Source organism: Oryctolagus cuniculus, chromosome 5 (genome assembly GCF_964237555.1).
Source record: "Oryctolagus cuniculus chromosome 5, mOryCun1.1, whole genome shotgun sequence".
In the NCBI taxonomy this organism is placed as follows: domain Eukaryota; kingdom Metazoa; phylum Chordata; class Mammalia; order Lagomorpha; family Leporidae; genus Oryctolagus; species Oryctolagus cuniculus.
In genome coordinates this window covers 117,228,747-117,253,341 of record NC_091436.1, presented here as the reverse complement: position 1 = coordinate 117,253,341, position 24,595 = coordinate 117,228,747, and the positions used below count along the sequence as shown (strand labels likewise).

Below are 24,595 nucleotides of genomic sequence, written 5' to 3'. Positions count from 1 at the left end.
AATTAATACACAGTTATTCTTAAGTGTTGAAACTTAACTGAAAAGTGATCCCTGTTAAATATAAGAGTGGGAATAAGAGAGGGAAGGGATGTATAATTCGGGACATGCTCAAGCTGACTTGCCCCAAATGGTAGAGTTAGAAACATACCAGGGGATTCCAATTCAATCCCATCAAGGTGGCATGTACCAATGCCATCTCGCTAGTCCCAGTGATCAATTTCTATTCACAATTGATCATAATGATAGGACTAAGAACCAAAGGGATCACATAAACAAGACTAGTGTCTGAAAATACTAACCGATAGAACAAAAAAGGGAGAGAATGATCCAACATGGGAAGCGGGATACACAGCAGACTCATAGAGTGGTGGATGTCCTAAACAGCACTCTGGCCTCAGAATCAGCCCTTAGGACATTCGGATTGGCTGAAAAGCCCATGAGAGTATTTCAGGCATGGAAAGCCAAGACACTCTGGCAAAAAAACAAACAAACAAAACAAAACCTAAATGAAAGATCTCCACGAGTGAGATCCCAGTGGAAAGAACAGGTCATCAAAGAAGGAGGTACCTTTCTCTGAAGGGAGGAGAGAACTTCCACTTTGACTATGACCTTGTCTAAATATGATAAGAGTCGGTGAACTCAAAAGGCTTCCATAGCCTTGGAAACTCATGACTGGTGCATAGGGAGATTACTGATGCCATAAACAAGAGTGTCAATTGGTAAAGTCAACAACAGGAGTCACTGTGCACTTACTCCTCATGTAGGATCTCGGTCCTTAATGTGCTGTACATTTTTTATTTAATGCTATAACTAGTACTCAAACAGTATTTTTCACTTTGTGTTTCTATGTGGGTGCAAACTGTTGAAATCTTTACTTAATATATACTAAACTGATCTTCTGTATATAAGAGAAATGAAAATGAATCTCAATGTGAATGGAAGGGGAGAAGGAGCAAGAAAGGGGAGCGTTGTGGGTGGGAGGGAAGTCATTGGGGGCGGGGGGAAGCCATTGTAATCCATAAGCTGTACTTTGGAAATTTATATTCATTAAATAAAAGTTAAAAAAAAAGGCTGGGTACAGTGCCTAGGCCAGTGGTTTGAGACACCCCCAGAACACTACCCATTCTCCCAATCTACAGTTCCATGTTTGAAAGACCTGTGGCATTAATGAAGGGGATGAAGCAGTCACCTGCAAAGACTGTCACCTTGAGATTAGATGGGAACGAGGGTGTCTTGGTAGTATCCAGTGTGAGCAGGTGTCTGGTGCAAAAAGATGCTGCTCTCCTGGGTGTTTTCGGGCTCCATAAACTTAAGGAACTTAGATGCAACCCTCAAAAATATATGGAGATGTGTATTGGAGGAAGGCTGGTATTGTCAGATATGGTTTGTGCCCCTCTGGATTGGGCCTCAGAATAAAAATTGAACTCAGTTTAGAAATTTAAAGAGATTCTTGCGCACTTGGATTTGTAAACTGATTCATCTTACCTTCACATATTATAAGAAGTTCCCTGTCAGAGTTGCTTAGAATCAACTTTTTTAAAAAAGTTTAAATTTATTCAAAGGGCAGAGTTACACGTACACACACACACATACATGCACACACACAAACATACACACACACACAGAGGGAAAGAGAGAGATCTTCCATCCACTTGTTCACTCTCCAATAGTCGCAACAGTCAGTAATGAGCCAGGCCAAAGCCAGAAGCCAGAAACTCAATCTGAATCTCCAGCGTGGGTGGCAGGGGCCAAAGCTAGTGGGGTGTCAGCTGCTTCTTTCCAAGTGCATTAGCAGGGAACTGGATCAGAAGCAGAGAAGCTGGAACTCAAAAAGGTTCTCTGATATGGGATGCCAGAGTTGGAGGTGGTGGATTAACTCTCTTCATCATGATGCAAGTCCCTAGAATCAATTTTTAATTATCAGAAAAAATTAATTACTATAAGAAACTAAATCATACAACAAATGCATCTATTTCATAGGACGTTGAGGAAAATTATTTTGTTTTGCATTCAAAACCTGTGCTTCACGTAATTTCTTTTTTTTTTCTTTTTCTTTTTCTTTTTCTTTTTTTTTTTTTTTGACAGGCAGAGTGGATAGTGAAAGAGAGAGACAGAGAGAAAGGTCTTCCTTTTGCCGTTGGTTCACCCTCCAATGGCCGCCACGGCTGGCGTGCTGCGGCCAGCGCACCGCGCTGATCCGAAGGCAGGAGCCAGGTGCTTCTCCTGGTCTCCCATGGGGTGCAGGGCCCAAGCACTTGGGCCATCCTCCACTGCCTTCCCGGGCCACAGCAGAGAGCTGGCCTGGAAGAGGGGAAACCGGGAAAGAATCCAGCGCCCTGACCGGGACTAGAACCCGTTGTGCCGGCGCTGCTAGGTGGAGGATTAGCGTAGTGAGCCGTGGCGCCAGCCTCACGTAATTTCTGAGACACTGGTGGATCCCAAAGTCTAGAAACTCAGAAAGATGTTCTAGGTAGAATTTATTCTGAAAATCAAGACCAGCGATATTTTAATATTTCCTAAAAGCAAATATGTATTCTGATTCTTATATATGGTAAATATCCACTGCATATTAGTATTTGTCCATATTGTTATTTGTGCATTTTATTATTTACATATTACTAATTTGAGATGAGACAGGAACAAGAGGATTTGATGAGTATAACAGAGTCAATTCATTTGAAACTGAATTGTAATTTTGGCTCTCAGTAGAGCTGTCACTTTGTTATCAACTTAGAAATAATTAGGAGTATTTTCAGTATCCATGACTTATATGCTAGACATACAGGAAATACATCTTAGAATAATTGCTGTTTTGAAGGGTGACTGTAAAGTAAAAAAGAAATCAAAAGAAATAATCCACTTTTTAAAAGGTATGTAAGAATAAAAGAAATTAAGTGGGCCAGTAACTGCATGCCTTTGTAAATTATTTTATCCTCAGACTTGGAGTCTGGAATTTTATCTCCAATCATCTTGGCATTCCGCCTCCATTCTGTTTTGTCTACTGAAACTGGGCTCTAGTAACATGGATTCTTAGGCAATTTCAGAGACAGAATAAATATTTTCCCCTCTATGAAAAAAATCAACCCAGGAATCTAGCATACAGTACATTTTCATGTATTCTTAAGTCTTGAATACCTATTCTTCTGGCTTATAGAAAACCTTTATGTCCTGTTTGTGATATAAAGTGAGATTTGCTTTGTTTTCATAAAGATCCTGTCCTAAGCGGTGGGCGTCTGGTGTGGTGGTTAAAATGCTGGTTGGGATTCGCATATCCCATGGTGGAGTGCCTAGTTCTATCCCTAATACAGCTTTTTGCTAATGCACACCCTGGGAGGCAGCAGGTGGTGACTCAAATAGTTGGATCCCTAAAACTTATGTGGAAGACCCAGATTCAGTTCCTGGCTCCTGCTTTCAGCTTGGTTCAACCTGGACCATTGCAGGCATTTGGGAAGTGAACCAACAGATAGGAGATCTCTGTCTGTCTGCCTTTCGAATAAATAAAATGCAATGAATAGAAAATAATAAAAATGCTGTCTTGGCGTGTTCTGTACTGATTTGGAAAGGCTGATGCTTCAGTCTCATTGCAAGAGGATAACTTAACACAAGAACCAGGTTTCCAAAAAAGAAGTCCTGAATCAATGGATAAAAGATTTCCTTTTGGAAAAAGGGAAAATGCTTTGGCCTATCCTTGAGGAGGCCTGGGCTAGGCTGCTTTTACCACTGATCAGCTATGTGACCCCAGACACATCTCAGCCTCTCTATATTCCATGGCATCCATGTGTAAAACAGAGGCACACACAGATGTATTGAGGTTGAGATGACTGTCAAGCTATGATGCTTGAGTTTTCCTTGTTTGTCTCCTCATAACAGGACTGGGACAATTAACGCTTAGGGCGACTCTAGAGGAAAGGATGGATGGATGTTGAGGTAGAACCATTGGGCCAGGATGGTGCAATTACAGGATTTTCATCACTTTCAGTGCATCCACATCTCAGATGTGTGGGGCCTGGCTGTCACCCACAAAGCCCAATCCCACCTTCCCACAGTTCATGGACTACACTCACTCTCTCTCCACATCTTACCCCGGGTTAGTTTGACAACACTATCACCTGAGAACACAGGAACAGAACAGAAAGGATCGCTTTATGTCAAGGGGCCTCTTCCTGAATGTCCGGTGTTTGTTGAGCTACTCAGTAAGGTGTCACAGTGGAGGAGACACTGACACAGACTGGCAGAGTGGTAGGGAGCGCACTTCACCGTGAGAGGGGAAGGAGAGTGGTGATGCAGAAGTGCATTGTTGCTATTCCTGAGGTCCATGCAAGTTATTCTGCCAAGTGCTACACTTGCCGCTCAGTGTCAGACTCTGGGAGCTTTTCACAGCATTCTTCAAAAGGCTGTGCTCTGACAACTTACATATTTTGTGAAAACACTGCCCTTTGGAACACACAGGATTGGATGGGATGGCATAAGGACAAGGAAGGAATATAAGTCATTAAACTAAGAAAGAGTGGGCCATGGGAAAACATGGACACTGGTGTTTTGTGTAGGGTGAGGGCTTCTGCTAGAACATTGCTGATAGAAAAGGAAGTGGGATTTGCAGTTAAGAGATCAAAGCAGATAGATTGATAAAAGGACGTTGGACTTATAGAACTAATGTAGCTTTGCAGGAAAGAGATCCAAGGAGTCAGACAAGAAAAGAACTTTGAACTAACAGAGTAACATGACAGTTGGTTCATTGATAAATAAACGAAAGTTCAAGACTCTGGAGAGAGGAAGTAAAGATAGAGTGTAGATGACTGGAGTTTTGGAAGTGGAAGGAAATGGAGAAGGAAATAGCAAAAAAGAAAATGAGTCAGATATGAGGAAAGATGTGTTGATTTGTTTTGGAATGTTTTCTAGTTTGTCTTTTTTAAAAAAATTTCTAAAAAGATGTATTTATTTGAGAGGCAGAGTTAACAGACAGAGAAAGGGAGCAACAGAGAGAGAGAGAGAGAGAGAGAGAGAGAGATCTTCTATAACTGATTCACTCGCCAAATGGCTGTGATGGCCATGGCTAGGCCTATCTGAGGTCAAGAGTCAGGAGCTTCTTCCAGGTCTCCTATGTGGGTGCAGGGCCCCAAGGACTTGGGCCATCTTCCACTGCTTTCCCAGGCCATCAGCAGGGAGCTGGATCAGAAGTGAAGCAGCCAGGACGTGAACCAGTGCCCATATGGGATGCTGGCACTGCAAACAGATGATTAACCTACTATGCTGCAGTGCTGGTCCCTCAAGTTTGTCTTGATGAGTGGAGATGTAGGTGGCTAAGAGGGCTAGATTCATGAGCCTATACAGAAACTTGTCAGAGGAACAAGAGGCAGCCGAGTGGGATGGAGACCAGAGAAGTTCTACAAATGACTATCTTTATGACAGAATTATGGTTTTCTATTTGCTCCTATTAATTTTTTACCATATATGGAGGTATAATTGACATATAATAATAAAGTGCACATAATTTAAGTGTACAATAGGATTATGTTGTGACATGTGCATATACTTAACAAACTATCTCTACAATCAAGACAGTGAATGTATTCATATCCTCATGTCTTTTTGGAATTCCCACCTCCATACCACTGATCTGCTTTTTGTCACAATAGGGTAGTTTGCGTTTTCTAGGATTTTATAGAGGTAGAAGCATATAGACGGTGTTCTTTGTTATGTAGGATTTCTGTCACTCAGCATTATCTTTTTGAGATTCATAGAAATTGGGAAGATATTCATTCCTTTTATTGCTAAGGAGTTGTGTATGTTTCCTGGGATCAATGTAACGAATTGCCCAAACTAGATGGCTTAGACAACAGAAGTGTGTTCTCACACAGGCTGGAGGCTGGAGGTTGAATATCCAGGGGTCAGCAATGTTAGTTCACTTTGGAGGCTCTGAGGGAGGCTACTCCACATCTCTGTCCCGGAAGATGACTGCCTGCATCTTTGCAGCTGCCTCATTGCCTTCTGATTACAGAAATGGACACTGGAAAGCTAACACAGAGGGCAATGAGTGAAGGTAAAGAGGACTAGGCAGAAACCAGAGGCAGTGGAATAGCCTGGAAGGTGTTAGGGGAGGCTGGAGAACATTCCATCTTGGCTTTTTTTTTTTTTTTTTTTTTGACAGGCAGAGTGGACAGTGAGAGAGAGAGAGAGAGAGAGAAAGGTCTTCCTTTTGCCGCTGGTTCACCCTCCAATGGCCGCCGCTGCAGCCGGCGCACCGCGCTGATCCTGGCAGGAGCCAGGAGCCAGGTGCTTTTCCTGGTCTCCCATGGGGTGCAGGGCCCAAGCACCTGGGCCATCCTCCACTGCACTCCCTGGCCATAGCAGAGAGCTGGCCTGGAAGAGGGGCAACCGGGACAGAATCCGGCGCCCCAACCGGGACTAGAACCCGGTGTGCCGGCGCCGCAAGGTGGAGGATTAGCCTATTGAGCCACGGCGCCGGCTTCCATCTTGGCTTTCCTTCAGCTGCCTTCCTGCAATTTACCCACAACCGATGAGAAAAAGTCATGGTTCTGATGGGGGAACAACTCGGCCTACTCTGAGGAGTGTGACTGTGACTCCGGGACTGACCACCAGGTGGCGAGTGTTCCAGGGCAATTTCACTGCTGGTGGCAGGAACAAGTGCCTCAGCCTCTTTAGGGGACTTTGCACAATTGCCAGTGAAACCAGGCCCAATCTCCTTAACTATCTCTTCCTTTTCTGGATCTCAGATGGAGTCTGCTGCCCCATAGATCTGCCCATTTTGGAGCAAAATTCCTGAGCCCTTCAAGCTGCTGTCTCTGCTTCTTCACTCTGGTACAGCTTCTGCTCCCCCTGCTTCACTGCAGCTGCACTCATCAGCCCACAGTGGCCTCCTGTTGCCCAGTCCATTGTTCACCCTTCAGGCCTCATGCTCATCTGTTAGCGTCATGATGCTCACGTTCCTTCTTCATTGTTCCTTTTCTCTGAGATTCTTGGCTGTCTCCACTCAGCCTTTGTACTCCTCGGTCCAGGTGATCTTGCAAGTCTACTATTTTTTAAAGGTTTATTTATTTATTATTTGAAAGTTTGATTTAGAGAGAGAGAGAGAGAGCTTCCATCCACTGGTTCAATTCCTAAATGGCCACAATGGCCAGGGATGGACCAGGCCAAAGCCAGGAGCTTCTTCCAGGTCTCCTACATGGGTAGCCAGGGCCCAAGCACTTGAGACATCACCTGGTGCCTCACTGGGTGCACATCAGCAGGAAGGTGGATTAGAAGTGGTATAGGTGGGACTTGAACCAGGCACTCCGATATGGAATGCAGACATCCCAATCCATGTGTTAACAGCTCCACCAAATGCCTGCTCCAGGAAAATGGCTATTGAAACAAAGTTTTATGTTGCTGGTCAGAATGATAGGAAAACACAAGAGAAAAAGACTGTTTTCATGTAAGCAGGAGTGACAAATAAAAATTTCTACTCAAGGTATTTAAGAGCTGTTATATGGCATTTCAAAATACATGAGAATTTATTTTCTCCTGTTATTTAAATCTGTAGAGAAATCCTAGCAGGTGAGCATAATTTTGTACTTGTTCAATAACAAATAGAGCACATTGCAAACTACATTTGCAGAGTTGGTTTCTAATTAAATTGGCACATAGCACACAGACTTGAGAAATTTTATTAGCCTCACAGGGGAGAACCAGCATTTGCTTCCAGAGCTTCATTGTTGCATTACTTTAGGAGATTGGTCTTGCATGTTCTTGGCACCCATGCCTGCTTTATTTAGCCGAAAATCTCCTCTGCTTTTTTTACACATTTCTCATCCACAGGAGGCTTTCGCTGGCTGCCAGGCTGCAGAAACTTCTTCACGGTGGGGAGGCTGCTGATCCTGGTTTGCAGGGCCTGCAGTGCACAAATCACAGCCCCAAGGAGTCAAACGGCATCATATCAGTATCATAACCCAGGATATCTGAGACCCTTCCAGACAAAGACCAACTGAGTCCCCTCCGTCAACACCAGTGTAGAGGTTGGGAGACAGATCCCAGGGAGCATGCAGACGAGAGGAAGAAAATAGTACTCAAGAGCATTTTCCCTAAAGACGTCTGTAAGACTTTATCCAGTCAACAGAACTCCCTCTTCTTCCTTACGCATGAATCTTGTAGATCCATGGCTCTTGCAAAGTATAAGGAAGAACAATGTGTCTGTTAGATACAGACACAAAGACGTCTAAAGACACAGAATAGTAAAGGCTAACCAGGGCCAATTACAACCAATTTCCATACTGAGAGAAGATGTGGGGGGATGTGGGAGGAGAGGGTGGAGAGCAGTGCAGAGAGGAACACCAGGTCTGACAGTTGGAGGTGGAGCTGAGAACAGGAAACCACGTGGGAACGAGACTTACTCAGAAGGACTCCATGTGCAAAGATAAAAGACATCACCGAAAAATCAGAAACAGAGATGATGGTGCAAAGGGCCTACAAGCTCATTTTGGAGATTTGGGGAGAGGGGTGAGGATGTGAGGTCTGTAGAAGGTTGGGAGTCAGAAGATCACCAGCCCTAGGATCCAAAAATTAGATGCCAAATAGGGAGATTTCTGAGGGCCATGAGGCAGATCACCTGCAGCAGAGGGAAGCTGGTGATAAAACCAGGATCAAGCTCTTCCATGTAGTAGATAAGTTCAACCAGGAGAATGTCAGCCTTGCTCAGCCTGTTGCCAACAAGGTAGTCTTGTCCGTGGCTCTTCAACACCTGGTGAGAATCAGATCATGGTCACAGGCACAGTCAGGCTGGGGCCCTGCTCCTCCCTGAGCCTCTCAAGCCCGACTCTCCCAGCTCTGCTGCCTGGCTGGGGTCTTTCTTCAAAGCCCCTGTCTCATGGGAGAGAGAGAGATGGAGAGAGAGAGAGAGAGAGAGAGAGCTAGAAGTGGGCTCTGCTTATCCCTCAGTTAAAGCCCAAGCTCTCTGCAGTCTGACACCATTGTTCCCAAATACCCTAGATTATTTTTGAACGTCTTTTCATCTATCTCTTCCTCTGCATCCCTTTGCCACAAACTCTGCTTGTGTACACACCCTCCATTCCTGGAAGACTACCAGATCTTCCTGATGGGCAGATGGCCTCGTGTCTCCCCTACATGGTGCCAAGGTACTTTGTGATGTATGCATTCATCATGCTGTACTTGATTTAGAAGGTTATGGTGTCTACAGGATCTAGTCCAACCTCTAGGGAGTTGCACAGCCATCCACAGCCTAATTAAGACATCCACAGTTCTAATTAAGACTATGACATCCTTTCGAATCCAGAATTTTACAGATTGGATCCTGGTAAGTTTTTTGGCAAAAGTTCTCTGGTTTAGCTAGTATAATTCTCCTTGACATTACATTTTTACACAATGCCTTGAGTGTCAGGGTGCTCAATTTATCTTAAGGAAGACCCTGTGGGAGTAAAATTCAATGCTCCATGAAGACCCATGCACTGTTACCTTCTGTTTGTGTCCCTCAAAACTGGTATTTGGAAATTGTAGCCATAATGTACTGTTACTGGTTTTTATTGCCTTCAAGAGTAATTAGTCCTGAGGGCAGAGCTCTTGTGAATGGCACTAGCCCCAGATAACTCCCCTTAGCCTGTCCACCATGTGAGACGGAGTGAGAAATCGACCATCTAGGAGCCAAGAAGCACACCTCTCCGGATACTGAATCTGCCAGTGCCTTCCTTGACCTGTACTTTCTAAGCCCCAAGACTGTGATAAATGTCTGCTTTTGAAGTGCTGAGTCTATGGTGTTTTTGTTATAACAGTGTAACCTGCTATGGTTCCCTTTTGGGACTGTGAGCTTTCTGAACTCTTCACGCCCTTACAGGTGAATCAGCTTCCTCTTACCTTTTCAAAGGCAGGAAAATAGCGGTTTCTTGCTTTATCTTTGATCTGAGCAAGGCTTGCCTGCTGTTCCCCAAGGGGAAGGTATGGGTGATGAAGAACCAATTCACCCAAATCTGCCATTCCTTCTGTATACATATCGATGCTGAGAGACAAAAACAGCCAAACTGTGAGATGCCTTCTGCTTTAGAGTTTATAGTTTGAAAATATAAGACATTAGAGCATCCTGGGAGGCAAAATTATTCACCTCCAATTGGGGCCTTTGATCATACTATTTTTATTTTTGTATAGACACTTATTTCTGAGAACAATCTAAGAGGTGCAGATATGTCTAGCAATTTTGGTAGACTCATGACCAACTACAGACCAACTACATGACCAACTACACAAAGAGCATCAGTGACCTGTCCGGAGTTAGTCATGGGATAATATGGGTGGATCCCTGAGTGTGATCTCTGATGTGACAAACAAACAGGGTTTTCATCTCTACTGAGCTGTGTTCTGTGTGCAAATATAGTATGGTTTCTATGGCTGATGACCTGCTGCCTGTGTCATCTCAGGAGAGAGTCCCTGGTATGGCCACCTTACACATGTCCCTCTCCCTCTCTCATCCATTACACACATCAGGCTCATTTTTATGCCAATATTAGAAAATGCTTTCAATTATTTACCATAAGATATGGTCCCATAGTCTTCTCTATGTACTATTGCCCAGATCTCATAGTGCTTGCATTTCTTGGGTTTCCAGGTTTCCCCTATGTGTGTACTTCTGTATACAGTTACAACCAGTGCATAGGATGGAAGACTTTTTATCTTTTGTTTCAAACTAAGCTTCCTAAAAGTTTTAAAAATAGCACTTTTACAAACATACATTCACATACCATAGTTGTCACTCTATTAATGAATACCATTCAGTGGATTTAAGTACATTCATGAATGCTGCAAATATCAATACTAACTTCAGATGATTTTTATCATCCAGAGAGGGAAAATAAAATCTGTATGTAAGCAATGAGTTCCCAACCACCTCCACCTCCCAGGCCCTAGAAACCACTAACCTACCTTCTGTGTCTATGAAAAGCAATGTTCTGGGTAATTCATAGAAGTAACTCATAGCTGGGGGGGTCTATAAAAATTCATAAAAATAAGTATTATGACAAAAGTTTGGATGTATTTCAAAGATTTTTCCCCAGCATCATAAACTAATAATTTTTTCATACTATTTTTCCTCAATTTTTAGACATACCCTCTTAGCACATTTAGTTCACCTCTTTATGCTTTGATGGAGACTTAATTTACTTCTAGTTTTTGAATGTGACCAATCATGATGCTGTAAACATTTCTAAACAACATTAGTGAGGTTATATTTTCATTTTTCTTGTTTCCATACCCAGTACCTGGATCGCTGAGTCACTAGTAACTCTATAAGCATATTTAATGTTCTGAGGAATTCTGAATGGTTGCATACAATATTTGATTTTCAGTCAAGCAGCTCCAGTGCAACGGGGAGGAGACCACCAGCTTTGGTTGTACTGACTCAGTTTGACTCCTTACGTCCTGTGTAAAGTGCTTTAAGTAACCCCAGTATCATGGGCACCAGGATCTACTAACCCTTTTCCAAACACCAGTCCAAACAATAGGCTCGTATCATAGATTCCTGGTTGTCATTCTTACAGTTTCTGGAAATTGAGACTCAGCTCCTTAGGATCATGCCCTTCCTGGACTTCAGCTCCAGATACACAAACCCTTGTCCCTTATCTTGAGTTGTTGGTTCCCATCCAGCCTCTAAAATGCGAATATTTGGAATCATGGCTCCCCACCATGCTGACTTCATGGCTTATCAGGGATTGGAAACTTCTGTCACTGATCTACATGCATGAACTATGTGGTCTTCTATGGCCATAGTTACCTGAATCTACCCCCAAAATACTCTTCCTTCATCTCCCTAGGCGTCTGATATAATGGACTCTCAGTGCATGCCCAAAGCCCAGCCTGTGGCTGATCTTGAACCCACTGCCATGGTCCTGTTCACACAAGTCAGGATCCACATCATTCCTGTGCTAACTGCTATTGTAAGAACAGAAAGTATACCATACAGGGCTCTCTCTTTTATGTCTTTCCCATAGAGCTCATGTTTGCTGGCAATGTAGTTGAGAATGGCTCTGGACTGCACCAGCTTCATCCCATCAATCTCAACCATGGGCACTTGCTGGAACATCAATATTCCATCTTTGAAAAGAAGAAAAGGAAAGAGTGAAATCTCTATGGATCCCACTCTTTGAACATGATTTTTTTTTGTTCAATTTATGGAAGGTTTAAAATGAAGATAAAATTCTAACTTCGTAATCTTTCAAGTAAAATAACATTTTGCTTTTGGCATTCCATAGTCCTTTTTCTTCTTATCAATCCAATCCTCCTTTTAATTTTATATTGTTATTTCATTGATGTTTTTATTTACCACCTAGATACATTTTGTAGGTCTCTGCATATTTTGCGTGTGATTTATTTCATGCAGATTTTAAAGGGAGTATAGAGAGGCTGTAATGGGGAAGCCACCTGATACTTTGGTGTTATGACCTCAAGGATATCTCTGAGAGAAATAATTTCTACTTGGGGCCCTCTGTGTGTTCTTCAAATAACACCACTGGACTGTATGTGAAAGGTGGGCCTGTGTCTTTGACCCCGTGACTTCTGGCCCTTGCTCTTTCTCTCCTTTTCATTCTCTCACCTGAAACAACAAAGAATTCAGTGCTGTCTTGTTATTAAGCCTACAGTATTGCTAGAGTATCATTTTATCTCAACCAGTGAAAGAAAGGAACCAAAGATAACTGCTAGAGCTGTTTCTCATCCTTTCATCTAATGAATGTCCTGGCATGGGTGAGGCCATGTGAGATCCTAAGCAGGCTGCATCTCATTCAGGTGAAGAAAGCATGAGAAACCAAGGAGAGGACATTCACAGGACACTGGGCATGGTTCCTTTAGCAGATACTCCAAGAGGTCCATTTTAGCTTAGAGAAAATAATCAGTCCTGCTCAGTGAGCCCCACCCCTAATATTTTTAACCGCTCTTTCTATCTCTAACATTTCGAAGATCATCCTGAAAAACAAGAATTTCCTTTGTTTAACTTTCTACAAGGAACCTTCATAAGAAGAACTTAAAAATTTGGCCTTACCATTTCTTAATTTGTCCAGTTCTGCACGAGTTTTGACAAATTTCTCTTCAAACTGGAAGCAGAAACAATCTATGAGTTCTTATTAGTTCCTTTGCATTACAGATTAAGCTTCAATGGTCCCTGTCTGGTGCATAATATGGAGGAGACAAGATTTCTGAGTTTGGCAGGTGCAGAGAGGAGTCTGGTCATGATTATTTGGAAATTCAATTTAGGTCTGCCAAGAAAGGGGCATGGGTCAATTCACCTGGACCTTGGCCAGACCAACTGCATGGTTAGGTCAGGATTTGAGAGATGATGCCATTGGAGGGACAGGACTGATGAGTTATAGTAAGCTGGTAAATAGAAGAACTGAACTCATAAGTTCTTCTAGTTATGACCTTCCAGTAGCTCAGGAAAGACTGAATGTCTCATGAGATCAGAGCAACTGCTGTGTCCGCAGCAATGGACACTTCATGACCAGTGGCAATCTAAGTTTCTTTCACCATGGGATCTCTGTTGTAATTTCCATATTTGTACAAGGGTATACCACTGCTGAAAAAGAAGATTGTAGTGTTTACAAGACACATAGTTCAGGGGCCAGCACTGTGGCTCATCGTGTTAAAGCCCCAGTCTGCAGTGCCAGCATCCTATATGGGAACTAGTATGAGTCCTGGCTGCTTCGCTTCTGACCCAGCTCTCCACTAATTTGCCTGGGAAAGCAGTGCAAGATGAGCCAAGTGCTTGGGCCCCCGTGCCCATGTGGGAGACCCTGAAAAACTTCCTGGCTTCCGGCTTCGGCCTGGCCCAGTCCTGGCTGTTGTGGCCATTTGGGAAGTAAACCAGTGGATGGAGGACCTCTCTCTGTCTCTCCTTCTCACTTTCTGTAACTCTGCCTTTCAAATAAATAAATAAATCTTAAAAAAAGAATCATAGTACAAAGAGGTACCCACATAAACCAAATCATAAATAATAATGATGTTTCCAGTGGGTATTACTAATTCCAGTGGGTATTATTAATGCAGTACTTCATGTTGAGAAGCTCAGGAAATTTAAGTTTCTACCTTGCTCTATGGGAAAGAATTTATTGTAAATCTACATGAGCACACCAATCAGGCTGCAGAGACAGGAAGCTGCTGTGTGCCCAGCAATTTCAAAACATCCAGTTCAGTAAAAACATAGGGGTGGTGGATGGCCAGTGCAAGAGGGTGGCCAAAGTGAGATGGGGTTGGTGAGTCTAGTGTTGCCTATGAGACTGATGGTGATGGATGGGATGGTAGTGATCAGCCTTGGGGCCAGAGAATCCACAGACTCTGAGCAGGGGGTGTGGTCAGCCCTTGACCACAACCCACTTCCCTCAGGCAAGGTGGAAATTCAGGAGCATAGGGCTGTGAGCACCTCCCTTACCTCTCCTTCCTGCACTGAACTCATACCTGGACCAGGATGCTGAAGTTGGGATGAAAGTGAAACGGAATTACGCAGTTGTAGAAAGAAAACCATCTAGAATGGCACTGGAGTAGTTGGATTGTTTTGTGTATATGTGTGTGTGTGTGTGTGTGTGTGATCGTTTCTTCATAAAACTGAGAAATTAGCAGGCTAAAGCCACAGACATCATGAAGCAATTGAAAAAGGTTAAACCCAGACTTAGGTAAATGCTTTCGTGTGAGGTGGAATGGAACACCTTAGGCATTTCCTTCACAGGACACCATCTATATGAAACCCTCTTTTTATGATCTCACCTGAAAGACCTAAGATTATCCATGACTAGCAGCTCAGGAAAATCCTCACCTAGTTGCTGGGTGCTTCTGGTCTGGACTGGGAAGTGTTTTTCTCATTGACACCCCTAGAGGTCAGCACTCAATAGTGGCAGGGGGAACCCTGCTAACATTACTTGTTCAAGTGCCAGGAAAAATAACTCTTTCTCCCTGTAAAATACTTGATCCTATCTGTCCTTTTAACTAGCTCCTAGATGTGTAGGCTGCTCACCGTCAGGGCCCTTGTCTGTCTTGTTCATTAAATATCCCCAGGATCCAGCAAAGAACCTAGCACCCAATACCTGCTCAGCAAAATAATTGCTGAATGAAGGTATTTAGTTGCTAACAAATAGTTTGTTCACTCCTTTCTGCCTCTCTTTGTAGATTATATTTTCTCTTTAAGTATATTAATTTTCTAATTGTACATTATAATTCTTTTATTATGGACATTTCTAACATATACAAATAGTAGAGTGTAATGTTGCTCCTTCTATGCTTCACCCAACTTCAACAATTATCATCTCAAGACAATGGCCTTCCATCTATCTGTCCACTTGCTCTCTGTCTTTCACAATAATTGAAGGAAATGTAAATATCATATATTTCATCCTTAAATACTTCAGTGTGTCTCTCTAAAACATAAAACTATTTTAAAAATAACCACAATTTATCATTATATGTATATTATTAAAGTACTTCTTTAATATCCTCAAATATTCAATCAATGTTTATGTTTATAGTTGTCTAATTATTTTTTAATAGTTTGTTTAAATCCATATATGGGCCATATATTGTGATTAGCTTCTTCAATTTATCTTTCTGTTTATGCTCTCTCAGATGAAATATTAAGGAATTATTAGGTCAAATTGGTTAAGCAATTTTTATTTAAGGCACCACTCCTTACAGTCACTCAGTAAGAAATACGGTCAATTTTATTTTATTTATTTTGAAAAAGATTTACTTATTTCAAAGGTAGAGGAACAGAGAGAGAGGGAGACCTTCCATCCCCCAAAGATTGCAACATCCAGGTCTGTGGCAGGCTGAAGACAGCAGCCAGGAAATCTATCCTGCTCTCCCAAGTGGCTGGCAGGGGCCCAAGTATGTGGGTCATCCTCTGCTTCCTTCGCAGGTGTATTGGCAGGAATCTAGGTCAGAAGAGGAGTGGCCAGGACTCCAACCAGCACTCCAATATGGGATGCCACATTTGAAGGAGTGACTTATCCCACTGTACCACAACACCAGTTCCTAATACTGTCAATTTCAGATCCAATTTTAGATGACCTAACTGAGGACTTACCTCTACTCCAACTGTAGCCAAGAGCCACGGAATGGACTCCATTCTGCCCCGGGCATTGTAGTAGTGAAGTATGGGCTTTCTTGACATGACAGCTGAATCCTGATTTCTGTAAACATGAATGGATGGGTGAATGAATCTATAAAACTGTGGAATCTGAAGTGTACACTTTATGGTGTACAATTGAACACAACCAGCAATCCTGAGGAAAGTGAGCCTGATTTATGGCAGGACAGGAGGAGTTGCAGAAATGTCTTCTTGGCCAACATTGTTACCCAGCCATAGTCACCCTCTGATTGCACCAATCCAGTCTCGTGTTTCCATTGGCTGACAGGTGATTATTCTTAACAGGCTGGTAAGTGAGAGTCTGTGGTAATGCACGTCTGGGAGTTAGTGGCAAGATGAGCTAGAGAACTGATATTTGTTGAAAATCTCTTAACAATCCCCCTAATGCTAGTCACTTTTGATGTGTTATCTTTAGTACTCGTAACAGTCCAGTGAAGTATAGGCATGCATTGCTCAATGATGGGCATGTGCCATTCAAACAATTGTATCCTTAGATTATTTCGGCATTGTGTGAACATCATACGGTGTATTTACTCAAACTCAGCTGGTAAAGGTCAGTAACTTTACTAAACTGTTAATATAATCAAGTGATATGGCAAACATAGAAATGTGAGGCTGCTGATGGCATAACAGGACATTCTGTTTTTTTTTTTAATATTTATTTATTTATTTGAAAAAGTAACAGTGAGGGAGGGAGAGACAGAGAGAGAGGGGAGAGAGATCTTTCACTTGCTGGTTCACTGCCCTAATGGTTGCAATTACCAGGGCTGGGTCAGGCCAAAGCCAGGAACCAGGAGTTCTTCTGGGTCTCCCACGTGGGTGAGGGGCCCAAGCACTTGGGCCATCCTCCACTGCTTTCCCAGGCACATTAGCAGGGAGCTGGATGGGAAGTGGAACAGCTGAGACACAAACTGGCGCCCATATAGGATGCCAGCACTGTAGCCGGCATCTTAACCCACTATACCACAGCATTGGTCCCAGGACACTCTGTTTCACAATAATTTTTTTTAGAGGGAATAAACTCTAAAATAATTATAAAAGTGCTATGCTAGGGGCCGGCGTTGCGGCACAGAGGGTTAAAGCCCTGACCTGAGGCACCGGCATCCCATATGGGCACCAGTTCTAGTCCCGGCTGCTCCTCTTCCAGTCCGGCTCTCCGCTGTGGCCTGGGAAAGCAGTGGAGGATGGCCCAAGTGCTTGGACTCCTGCACCCATGTGGGAGACCCAGAAGAGGCTCCTGGCTCCTGGCTCCTGGCTTCAGATTGGCGCAGCTCCGGCCATTGTGGCCATCTGGGAAGTGAACCATCGGATGGAAAACCTCTCTCTCTGTCTCTACCTCTCTCTGTAACTCTGTCTTTCAAATAAATAAAATAAATCTTTTTTTTTAAAGTGCTATGCTATGCAAATAGTAACATAGTTGCTTGTTATCCTCATCAATAATGATGAACTGTGTATAATTGTGTGTACTATACTTTTAAATGACTGGAAGTGCAGTAGATTCATTTACACCAGCATCACCAGAAACACATGCCTAATTCATTGCACTCTGACATAAGCATGGCGTGAACATCACTAGTTGACAGGAAGTTTTCGGCTCTATTATAATCACATGAGATCAACATTGCATGGGTCATCTGCTATTGGTTGAAACATTTTTATTCAGTACATGACTATGGCTGTTATTTTCTCAGTTTTTTAGTTAATGAAACCAGAGAGGTCAAATGCAATGATCACACTCTATAAGTGATGGACATGGGAATCCAGACCAGGATTAAGAAGAGGGCAGGTCTGGAACCCACACTGGGCCACTGGAACTTATCAAGGGAACTCGGAACCAGAGGACATCACCGATGATTAGGAACAGGAGGGAGCCAAGTCTCTTTGCAGCTATTTGGCTATAAGGCTGAATTTGATGAAAGCAGAAATTAGGCTTCAGACTTGGTTAGTGGTATCTCAAAAGATTCAACATTTCTTTCTCTAGACCTACGGTGTGACTTCTGTACTTCTTATTTTGTTTTGTAATCTAGAAAAAGAGATGCTGCTCTACTGACCTCCCAGTGTATGGAATGGAGTTCACATTTGTTCATCATCCGTCACACGCTGGGCAATCTCATAAATGAATCTTCATTTTATTCTACCAAAGTCACCTAAGGTGAATTTTGTTTTAATTATTATTTTTACAGTTGGGGTAATGAGTTTTCTAGAGTAGCTTACTGAAAGTAAGAGCTAGGCCAGGTATTCAACACCCCTCTATTCAAGCCAAAGTCTACACTTTAACTTCAGTATTAGTGTTTTTCAAAAATATGTCTGACAATCCCTCAGTGGAATGTGGAATCCACTAGTTTAAAAAATAAAGCAGAAAAGAATAGAAAGTGTCATGCGGAGAGGGTAAGTGATGTCTGAGTTTTAAATTGCGTTGTTTATCCTCAAGGTTTTTCCGTATATAGTGAACTGCAACCTAACTTTATGTGTAGACAGACTGTCACTCACTCTTGGGACAAGTAGTTGAGACTTCCTAAAGCAGGTGGCCAAGTCTTCAACTCCTATTCAAATAAAATGGAGAAGAGATGTAACCAGTGGGGCTGTCTCTGTACCTTTCACTTCTTTTTCTCTGATTATAAATATTGTATGTCCCTGTTGTTGTCTCTTTTTTATCTGTAACTCTGTCCAATTCTAGAATCACAAAGCTAATTAAGAGTTGTAAAAGTATTTTTGTTGCAATTTGCTCTTTTCACATGAGTTTTTGGTTCAGCTGTGTGTATATTGTCTATAGATGGATGTGTGCACCTGTGCTTGCTCATTTGATCACGGTAAATAGAAATAGACATTGATTCAGTTCCATGAAGGGAGTTTGAGGCTCTTGCTCTTGCTCAGGCTGCTTGGGAGGCAGAACAGAGCAGAGAATCAGAGAATGTAACCCAGCGGCTTCAGGGGTGGATGTAACTAAAGAATCACGAGTGTGATAACAAACCCAGAGGACACATGAAAAACAGCAGTCCCAGCGCCAGAACTTGGGTAGGAACAGTTACATTTTTTCCCCAAGTCCCAAGGTCTGTTATGAAACAGTGAAATTATCCTTGCAAAGTTTTGTTGTTAAGTTTGGGACAAAAATGTACTTGTCTTTCCCAATGGTTGTATTTCTGAAAAAGTATGTGTGACTTCAATTTTAGACATTAAAATGCTTTAAGTGTTTATATGTTATATCGTGAAACTCGGTTAATTTAACCTTTAGAAAGTAAAAAAAAAAATTTAGGAACATACTTAAGTCATCTGTCTTAGAACTGGAGACTTCGTATTGTGCTTTCTTGGCAGGAAAAGGGAGGTGGTAGGAGCCAGCAGAATGAAAGGGAGAGGGAGGCTCACACTAGTGTGGGAGCTGTGTGCAGCCGTGAGAAATTGAAGTGGCTGGCACCGAGCGAGTCCAGTCCCCACTCAGCTCCCTTAGCCATTGACTGAGGATCACTTTACAAAGGGAGCTGAATTGTGATCTTACAAAGTATTTATCAGAACTCTCTTCCTGATAAGTAGCTTTCTCCCCCTTCCAAATTCCAAACACCAGGCCAAGACTGGGCAAAGTGGCCACAAAGCCCGAGTGGGTCAGCAGAATCTGAGAAGGAAGACGGGTCTTGCTCCTGACCTTCACAGTCAGCAGCTAGGGGGGGAGTCTGCCCTCACCGCTGCCCTGGGAAACAGCCCCCAGTGTCCTCCTTACAGAGGAGCCCTGAAGGTCAGTCAGAGAGAGCGAGAGCGCAGCTGTGTGATGCCGACTCAGCAGGAACTCCTCCTCCTGATTTCGGCTCCACATGGAGCCTCACCCCTTCTCTCTGCTCCCCTCTGAGGACCTCTTTTATTTTGTGTTCAGAGTCGTTAACAACTAAAGGAAGGAATGGGAGCCAGACAGGAGGATATCTAATCCACCCGTTCCTTCCTGTCAGCAGCTTTTAGAAGCTGGATTCAAAGAAAAGAATTGATAAGTGTGTGCCTTGCTTTACCTTGACAGCCTCAACAGCTGAGGACTAGCAAAACTGTCTGAAGAATCTTCAAATATGTCATAAAAAGGGATTGAAAGAAAAATTTATTTTGGTGCAAAAAATTTTGAAATCTACACATACTTTTGCATATTTTTTTTTCTGAACATTTTGAAGATTTCTTATATTCTTATCTATAAGAAAATGGTCTTGTTTTAAAGGAATATCACCTGTGATAATTCTGGAAGCAAATTAAAGAAGTTATATTTCCGGAATGGTCCTATTTACATGGTTTCTTAAAAGAGAGACTTAGATATCCAAAATCTTCCAGTAGGAGGTAGGTAAACTTGTTAGATGGCTTAATCTGACCTCAGTGTTCTGTTGTGAAAACAGAGGTGGTCCTATCTACTTTTCATATACAAGTCACAAGATGGACCTCCTGTTTTAGCCCCTGTGCAAAAGTAAATGTCTTTTGTTAATCAACTAACCTAGATTAACAAAACAGCAAGTTTTTGGTGAGGCCTGGAATGTATTGATGCAGTCTTGCTTACTTAGCACCCAGACTGTACCAGATCCCCGGTCCAACCCCATCCTGTGCACCCCTTGGACAGTCTTCGCAGGCCAGGCCCTGCTGCCAATCACTCCCTGCCCTGGCACGCAGAACCTTTCTTGTTTCGGGGCTCTCCTTGTGTGGATTACAGCCGTGCGATTGGGAAAAACAATCCCTCTGTCTGGCTGTTCGTGGCTCTAGCACAGGGTTTCACAGTTAACACTTGATGAAAGGGATACCTTCTCTCTAACATCCTGTTCATTTCCTGGAAATACGTATATCTCTGGATCTTTCTACACTTGTTTGTTTCTGTTGTAAGTACCAATGTACTTCCTTCCTTCCAAATCTCATCCTAGTTTCCCAGCCAAGCAGTTTCTGTGTACCAAGCAATAACGATAGTGGGTAGGAAATAAGATAACAATGATTTGGTCCCTCCCTTAAAGAGGTTTAAATCGGATCAGAACCACGGTGCTGGAGACACCTGACACAGCAGAGTGTGCCCAGCCCTGGCTTCACTTATGGGTTCCTGGAAATCCAAACCAAAAAATCTTGATTTTTCTTAGCCAAGTAAATCAGAGCAAGGTGAGAAGTCTTCTAGATGAAAAGAAGCGACAACCCCGCCCCTTAGCCCAGGTGACTTCTTCCTTCTGGGACACTATCTCAGTATCCCTTATATGTCTCCCTTCCTCCCATTCACATTAGGAACATATCGCACGCTGGTCCAGACATTGCTCTCTGAGGTATCTTGCAACATGCTTAGCTTCATGGTCATTTCACTATTTCCCCCACGAGTGTTGTAATTTTTTTTTCCTGTGATCGTTGATAGTCACTGGTTTCTCTGACACTTGGATTTTCAGAGAATTTCATGGAAATTCATAATCTCTCATTTATAAGAATTTTTTTCTCCAATAAAAGAGGGAGTATTTTTGATTCTTATGTTCTAATCCTATTGATTTCTACAGTGCAGCTGGCTGTTTGTATGTTTTTTTTTTTTCCAAGTACTTATGTCCTCCAGTGGTCACCTACTTCTCCCGTCAGTGTGAGATGTGCTGCAGCCCAGTGATTCTCAACCAGGGGTGGACTGGTTCACACAGCCCAGAGAACATTCAGCAATGTTTGGAGACGTTTTAGGATGTCACATCCAGCAGCAACAGGTGGGAGCTGCTGGGGACACCTCTGAATTCCTGCAATGAATAGGACATCTCTACACAGTTATGCTGTGCTCAGGGTTAGCAGTGCTGAGCGTGCGAAGCCTGCCTTAGCTATTCTCTAGACTTGCCATGAGTTGGTTGAACCTGGTGGAGTATGTGAGAGAGAGAGGAAGAGGGAGAGGGGGAGGGGGAGGGGGAGGGGGAAGGGGAGGGAGAGATTGGGACTTGTCATTTAGCTAATTACAGGCAAAGACTGAATTAGAATCTACTTCTCACATTCAGACTAATTTGTTCCTATGACAATAAATCTTTGAATATGCACAGCCTAGTTAGTATTAGTGTATCACAATTCACAATTGTGTGTTGGCTGTTCATATAGAGAAGGGAATTTTCACAAAAACTCCAGCTTTTCTTTTGCTTTGATCATAGTCTCAGTTGGTCTAAAAATGTTACAATGTCTTTTTTTCTCCTAAATCATTTATTTTTGTCATACTATTAAAGTCTCCTGCCTTGGTTTAAAATTTCACATTTTTGCATTTCTATAAAGGTGTATGCAATAGAAATTGAAAAACAATGCTTGGCCTATTATCTAAGTACAGCAAAAAGGTACAAAGTGAGATAAAACACATTTTTTTCCTTATGCTTAGAACACATTTCAAATGATTTTTCTAGGTATCCAATGGGGAAGATGTGAAAAAAATGTAGGAAGATTTATAAGATTGGTACTTACCTTGCTCAGGGCGGCCACGCTCTTCACTGGGCAACTGACCTATGTATATTTGAATGACTGCTTCCCATTGAAGGGGGTAGAGTCCAGTTAGGGAAAAAGCCACTCCCACAGTGTTCAGGGGCCATCTGGTTTCACACTAGATTAGAAGAAAAATGCTAAAGTCAGCCTCCTGTTGGAAAACCAATGGTTAATATGTTCCTTTTCAAGGTCAATGATAAAAATGCAAGGGAAATCCTCCGGATAGAATTTATTATCTGCAACTCAGTGGGGACTGGTTTTTGAAGAGCTTGACTGTGAGGTTTAAATGGATTAAAGGTAACTGCAAACCTGCACTGTGAGCTTAGCCGGGAGGTAGTGTCCACCAGGAGGGGGCTGCTGGCTCCCTGGAATTGCATTGCCAGATAAAACACAAACCTCAACAGGAATAACCAATAGAATTTTAGTGTCATTAAATCCCAAACACTGTACAGCACATATGTCCATACACATGTTCCACTACATTGGAAAAGCTACTGATTGTTTATCTGAAATTCACATTTACCTGTGTATCCTGTGTTTCATTTGCTAATCCAGAAACTCTGTTTGCTTACTTTTCTCTTTCTGCCTCACTCAGGACTGCCTTCCAGTCCCAGGGAGCTTTGTCCATGTTTTGTGCTGACTGAAATATTTAGCCTGTGGCCACTTCTGTGTTTTCTCTATTACATCTATTACATCTTTCCTTCCATTATTTTCTTTTTTTATTTTAAAGATTTATTTATTTATTTGAAAGTCAGAGTTACACAGAGAGAGGAGAAGCACAGAGAGAGAGAGAGAAGTCTTCCATCCGATGGATCACTCCCCAGTTGGCCTCAATGGCCGGAGCTGCGCTGATCCGAAGCCAGGAGCCAGGAGCTTCTTCCAGGTCTCCCATGTGGGTTCAGGGGCCCAACCACTGGGCCATTTTCCTAGGCCATAGCAGAAAGGTGGATCTGAAGTGGAGCAGCTGGGGTTTGAACTAGAGCCCATATTGGATTGTGGCACTGCAGCTAGGGCACAACGCTGGCCCCAGTATAACATTCTTAACCATTGGTTTGACAGAGCTATAAAACAAAAAAATGTTACAAAAACTATATTTGCAGCAAAAATGATGCACACAAACATTTCTTCCTTTTTTCTCTCTTTGTTTTTTGTTTGTTCTTTAAATTTTTAGCTCTCACATATAATGGAGAACATATGGTATTTCTCTTTCTGGGTCAGGCTTACTTCACTCAACATGATGTCCTCCAGTTACATCCATCTTGCTACAAATGGTAGAATTTTATTTTTTTTTAATAGCTGAATAATATCCCACTGTGTATGAATACCACATTTTCTTTACCCATTGATCTGATGATAGACACCTTGGTTGGCCCCAAGGTGAACAGTGCTGCTATAAGCATGATGCAAGTATCTCTTTGATACAGTGTGTTCAATTCTTTTTAGTATATACTCAGTAGTGTGAATGCTGGATCATATGGCAAGTATATTTCTAGTTTTTAAAGAAATCTCCACACCTTTTTCCACAGTGGCTATAGTAATTCACATTCCCACCAACAGTGTGCAAGTGTGCCCCTTTCTCCACATCCTTGGCAGCATTTGGTACTCTCTGTGTTTTGAATTTTAACCATTCTTACAGGGGTGAGTTGATATCTCATCGTGGGTTTGATTTGCATTTCCCTGGTGGCTAATGATGTTGATAATTTTTAAATTTATTTGTTGGCCATTTGTATTTCTCCTTTTGAGAACTGTCTATTGAGGTAATTTGTTCATGTCTTAACTGGATTTTTTGAGTTTTGTTGTTGTTGAGTTTTAAAAGTTGCTGATATATTCAAGATAATAATCCTTTGTCAGATGGGTGGTTTGAAAATATTTTTTTCCAATTCTGTTGGATGTCCCTCCACTCTGCAATCATTTCCTTTGTTGTGCAACAGCTTGTGAGTCTGACACAGTCCCATTTGTTCAGCTCTGCTTTTGTTGCCTGTGGTTTGGTGGTCCTTTCCCAGAAGCCATCCCCTACCCTGATGACTGGGAGTGTCTCCCTTAGATTTTCTTCCAGCA

The 24,595-nt window shown here is 42.5% G+C and overlaps 3 protein-coding genes across 11 annotated transcripts in view; 2 read left to right on the top strand and 1 right to left on the bottom strand.

Moving 5' to 3' along the window:
- Positions 1 to 19,321, top strand: part of TMEM14A (transmembrane protein 14A) — a 68,096-nt gene extending 48,775 nt beyond the window's left edge. For all 4 annotated transcript variants that reach the window (XM_051855650.2, XM_051855652.2, XM_051855649.2 and 1 more), the window contains one exon: positions 18,148 to 19,321. In XM_051855650.2, coding sequence (XP_051711610.2) covers positions 18,148 to 18,271 — 124 coding nt within the window. In that variant the 3' untranslated portion in view covers positions 18,272 to 19,321. The remainder of the gene's footprint in view (positions 1 to 18,147) is intronic.
- Positions 7,649 to 22,652, bottom strand: LOC100353428 (glutathione S-transferase Yc). 4 transcript variants are annotated; one of them, XM_051855642.2, is made up of 7 exons: positions 22,520 to 22,652; positions 16,058 to 16,163; positions 13,031 to 13,082; positions 11,955 to 12,087; positions 9,862 to 10,003; positions 8,603 to 8,734; positions 7,649 to 7,888 (listed from the first exon to the last, which is right to left on the bottom strand). In XM_051855642.2, the coding sequence occupies exons 2-7, from the start codon at positions 16,142 to 16,144 to the stop codon at positions 7,769 to 7,771; spliced, it is 666 nt and encodes a 221-aa protein (XP_051711602.2). In that variant the 5' UTR covers positions 16,145 to 16,163; positions 22,520 to 22,652; the 3' UTR covers positions 7,649 to 7,768. The 4 variants fall into 4 exon arrangements, with proteins under 4 accessions (XP_051711602.2, XP_069930099.1, XP_051711605.2 ...); XM_070073998.1 differs by lacking the exons at positions 11,955 to 12,087; positions 22,520 to 22,652 and adding an exon at positions 10,921 to 10,984 and having other exon boundaries at positions 16,058 to 16,142; XM_051855645.2 differs by lacking the exons at positions 11,955 to 12,087; positions 22,520 to 22,652 and having other exon boundaries at positions 16,058 to 16,135.
- The window catches only part of LOC100353681 (glutathione S-transferase alpha I), a 40,102-nt gene continuing 33,654 nt past the window's right edge, over positions 18,148 to 24,595 (top strand). Inside the window, exons 1-2 of one of the 3 annotated variants that reach the window (XM_051855634.2) lie at positions 18,148 to 18,272; positions 21,606 to 21,792. In XM_051855634.2, coding sequence (XP_051711594.1) covers positions 21,751 to 21,792 — 42 coding nt within the window. In that variant the 5' untranslated portion in view covers positions 18,148 to 18,272; positions 21,606 to 21,750. Of the gene's footprint in view, positions 18,273 to 21,605; positions 21,793 to 24,595 lie in introns of those variants that run through there. The other 2 variants (XM_051855636.2, XM_017345196.3) reach the window with 2 other exon arrangements.

Bases quoted from the DNA above. Each gene is read 5' to 3' on its own strand.
- LOC100353428 (XM_051855642.2), bottom strand. From the start codon at position 16,144: ATGTCAAGAAAGCCCATACTTCACTACTACAATGCCCGGGGCAGAATG. The intron at 13,083-16,057 runs GTAAGTCCTCAG...TTCTGCTTCCAG, and splicing joins TGGCTACAGTTGGAGTAGAG to TTTGAAGAGAAATTTGTCAA. The intron at 7,889-8,602 runs GTGATCTGCCTC...TGTGCACTGCAG, and splicing joins CCAGCTTCCCTCTGCTGCAG to GCCCTGCAAACCAGGATCAG.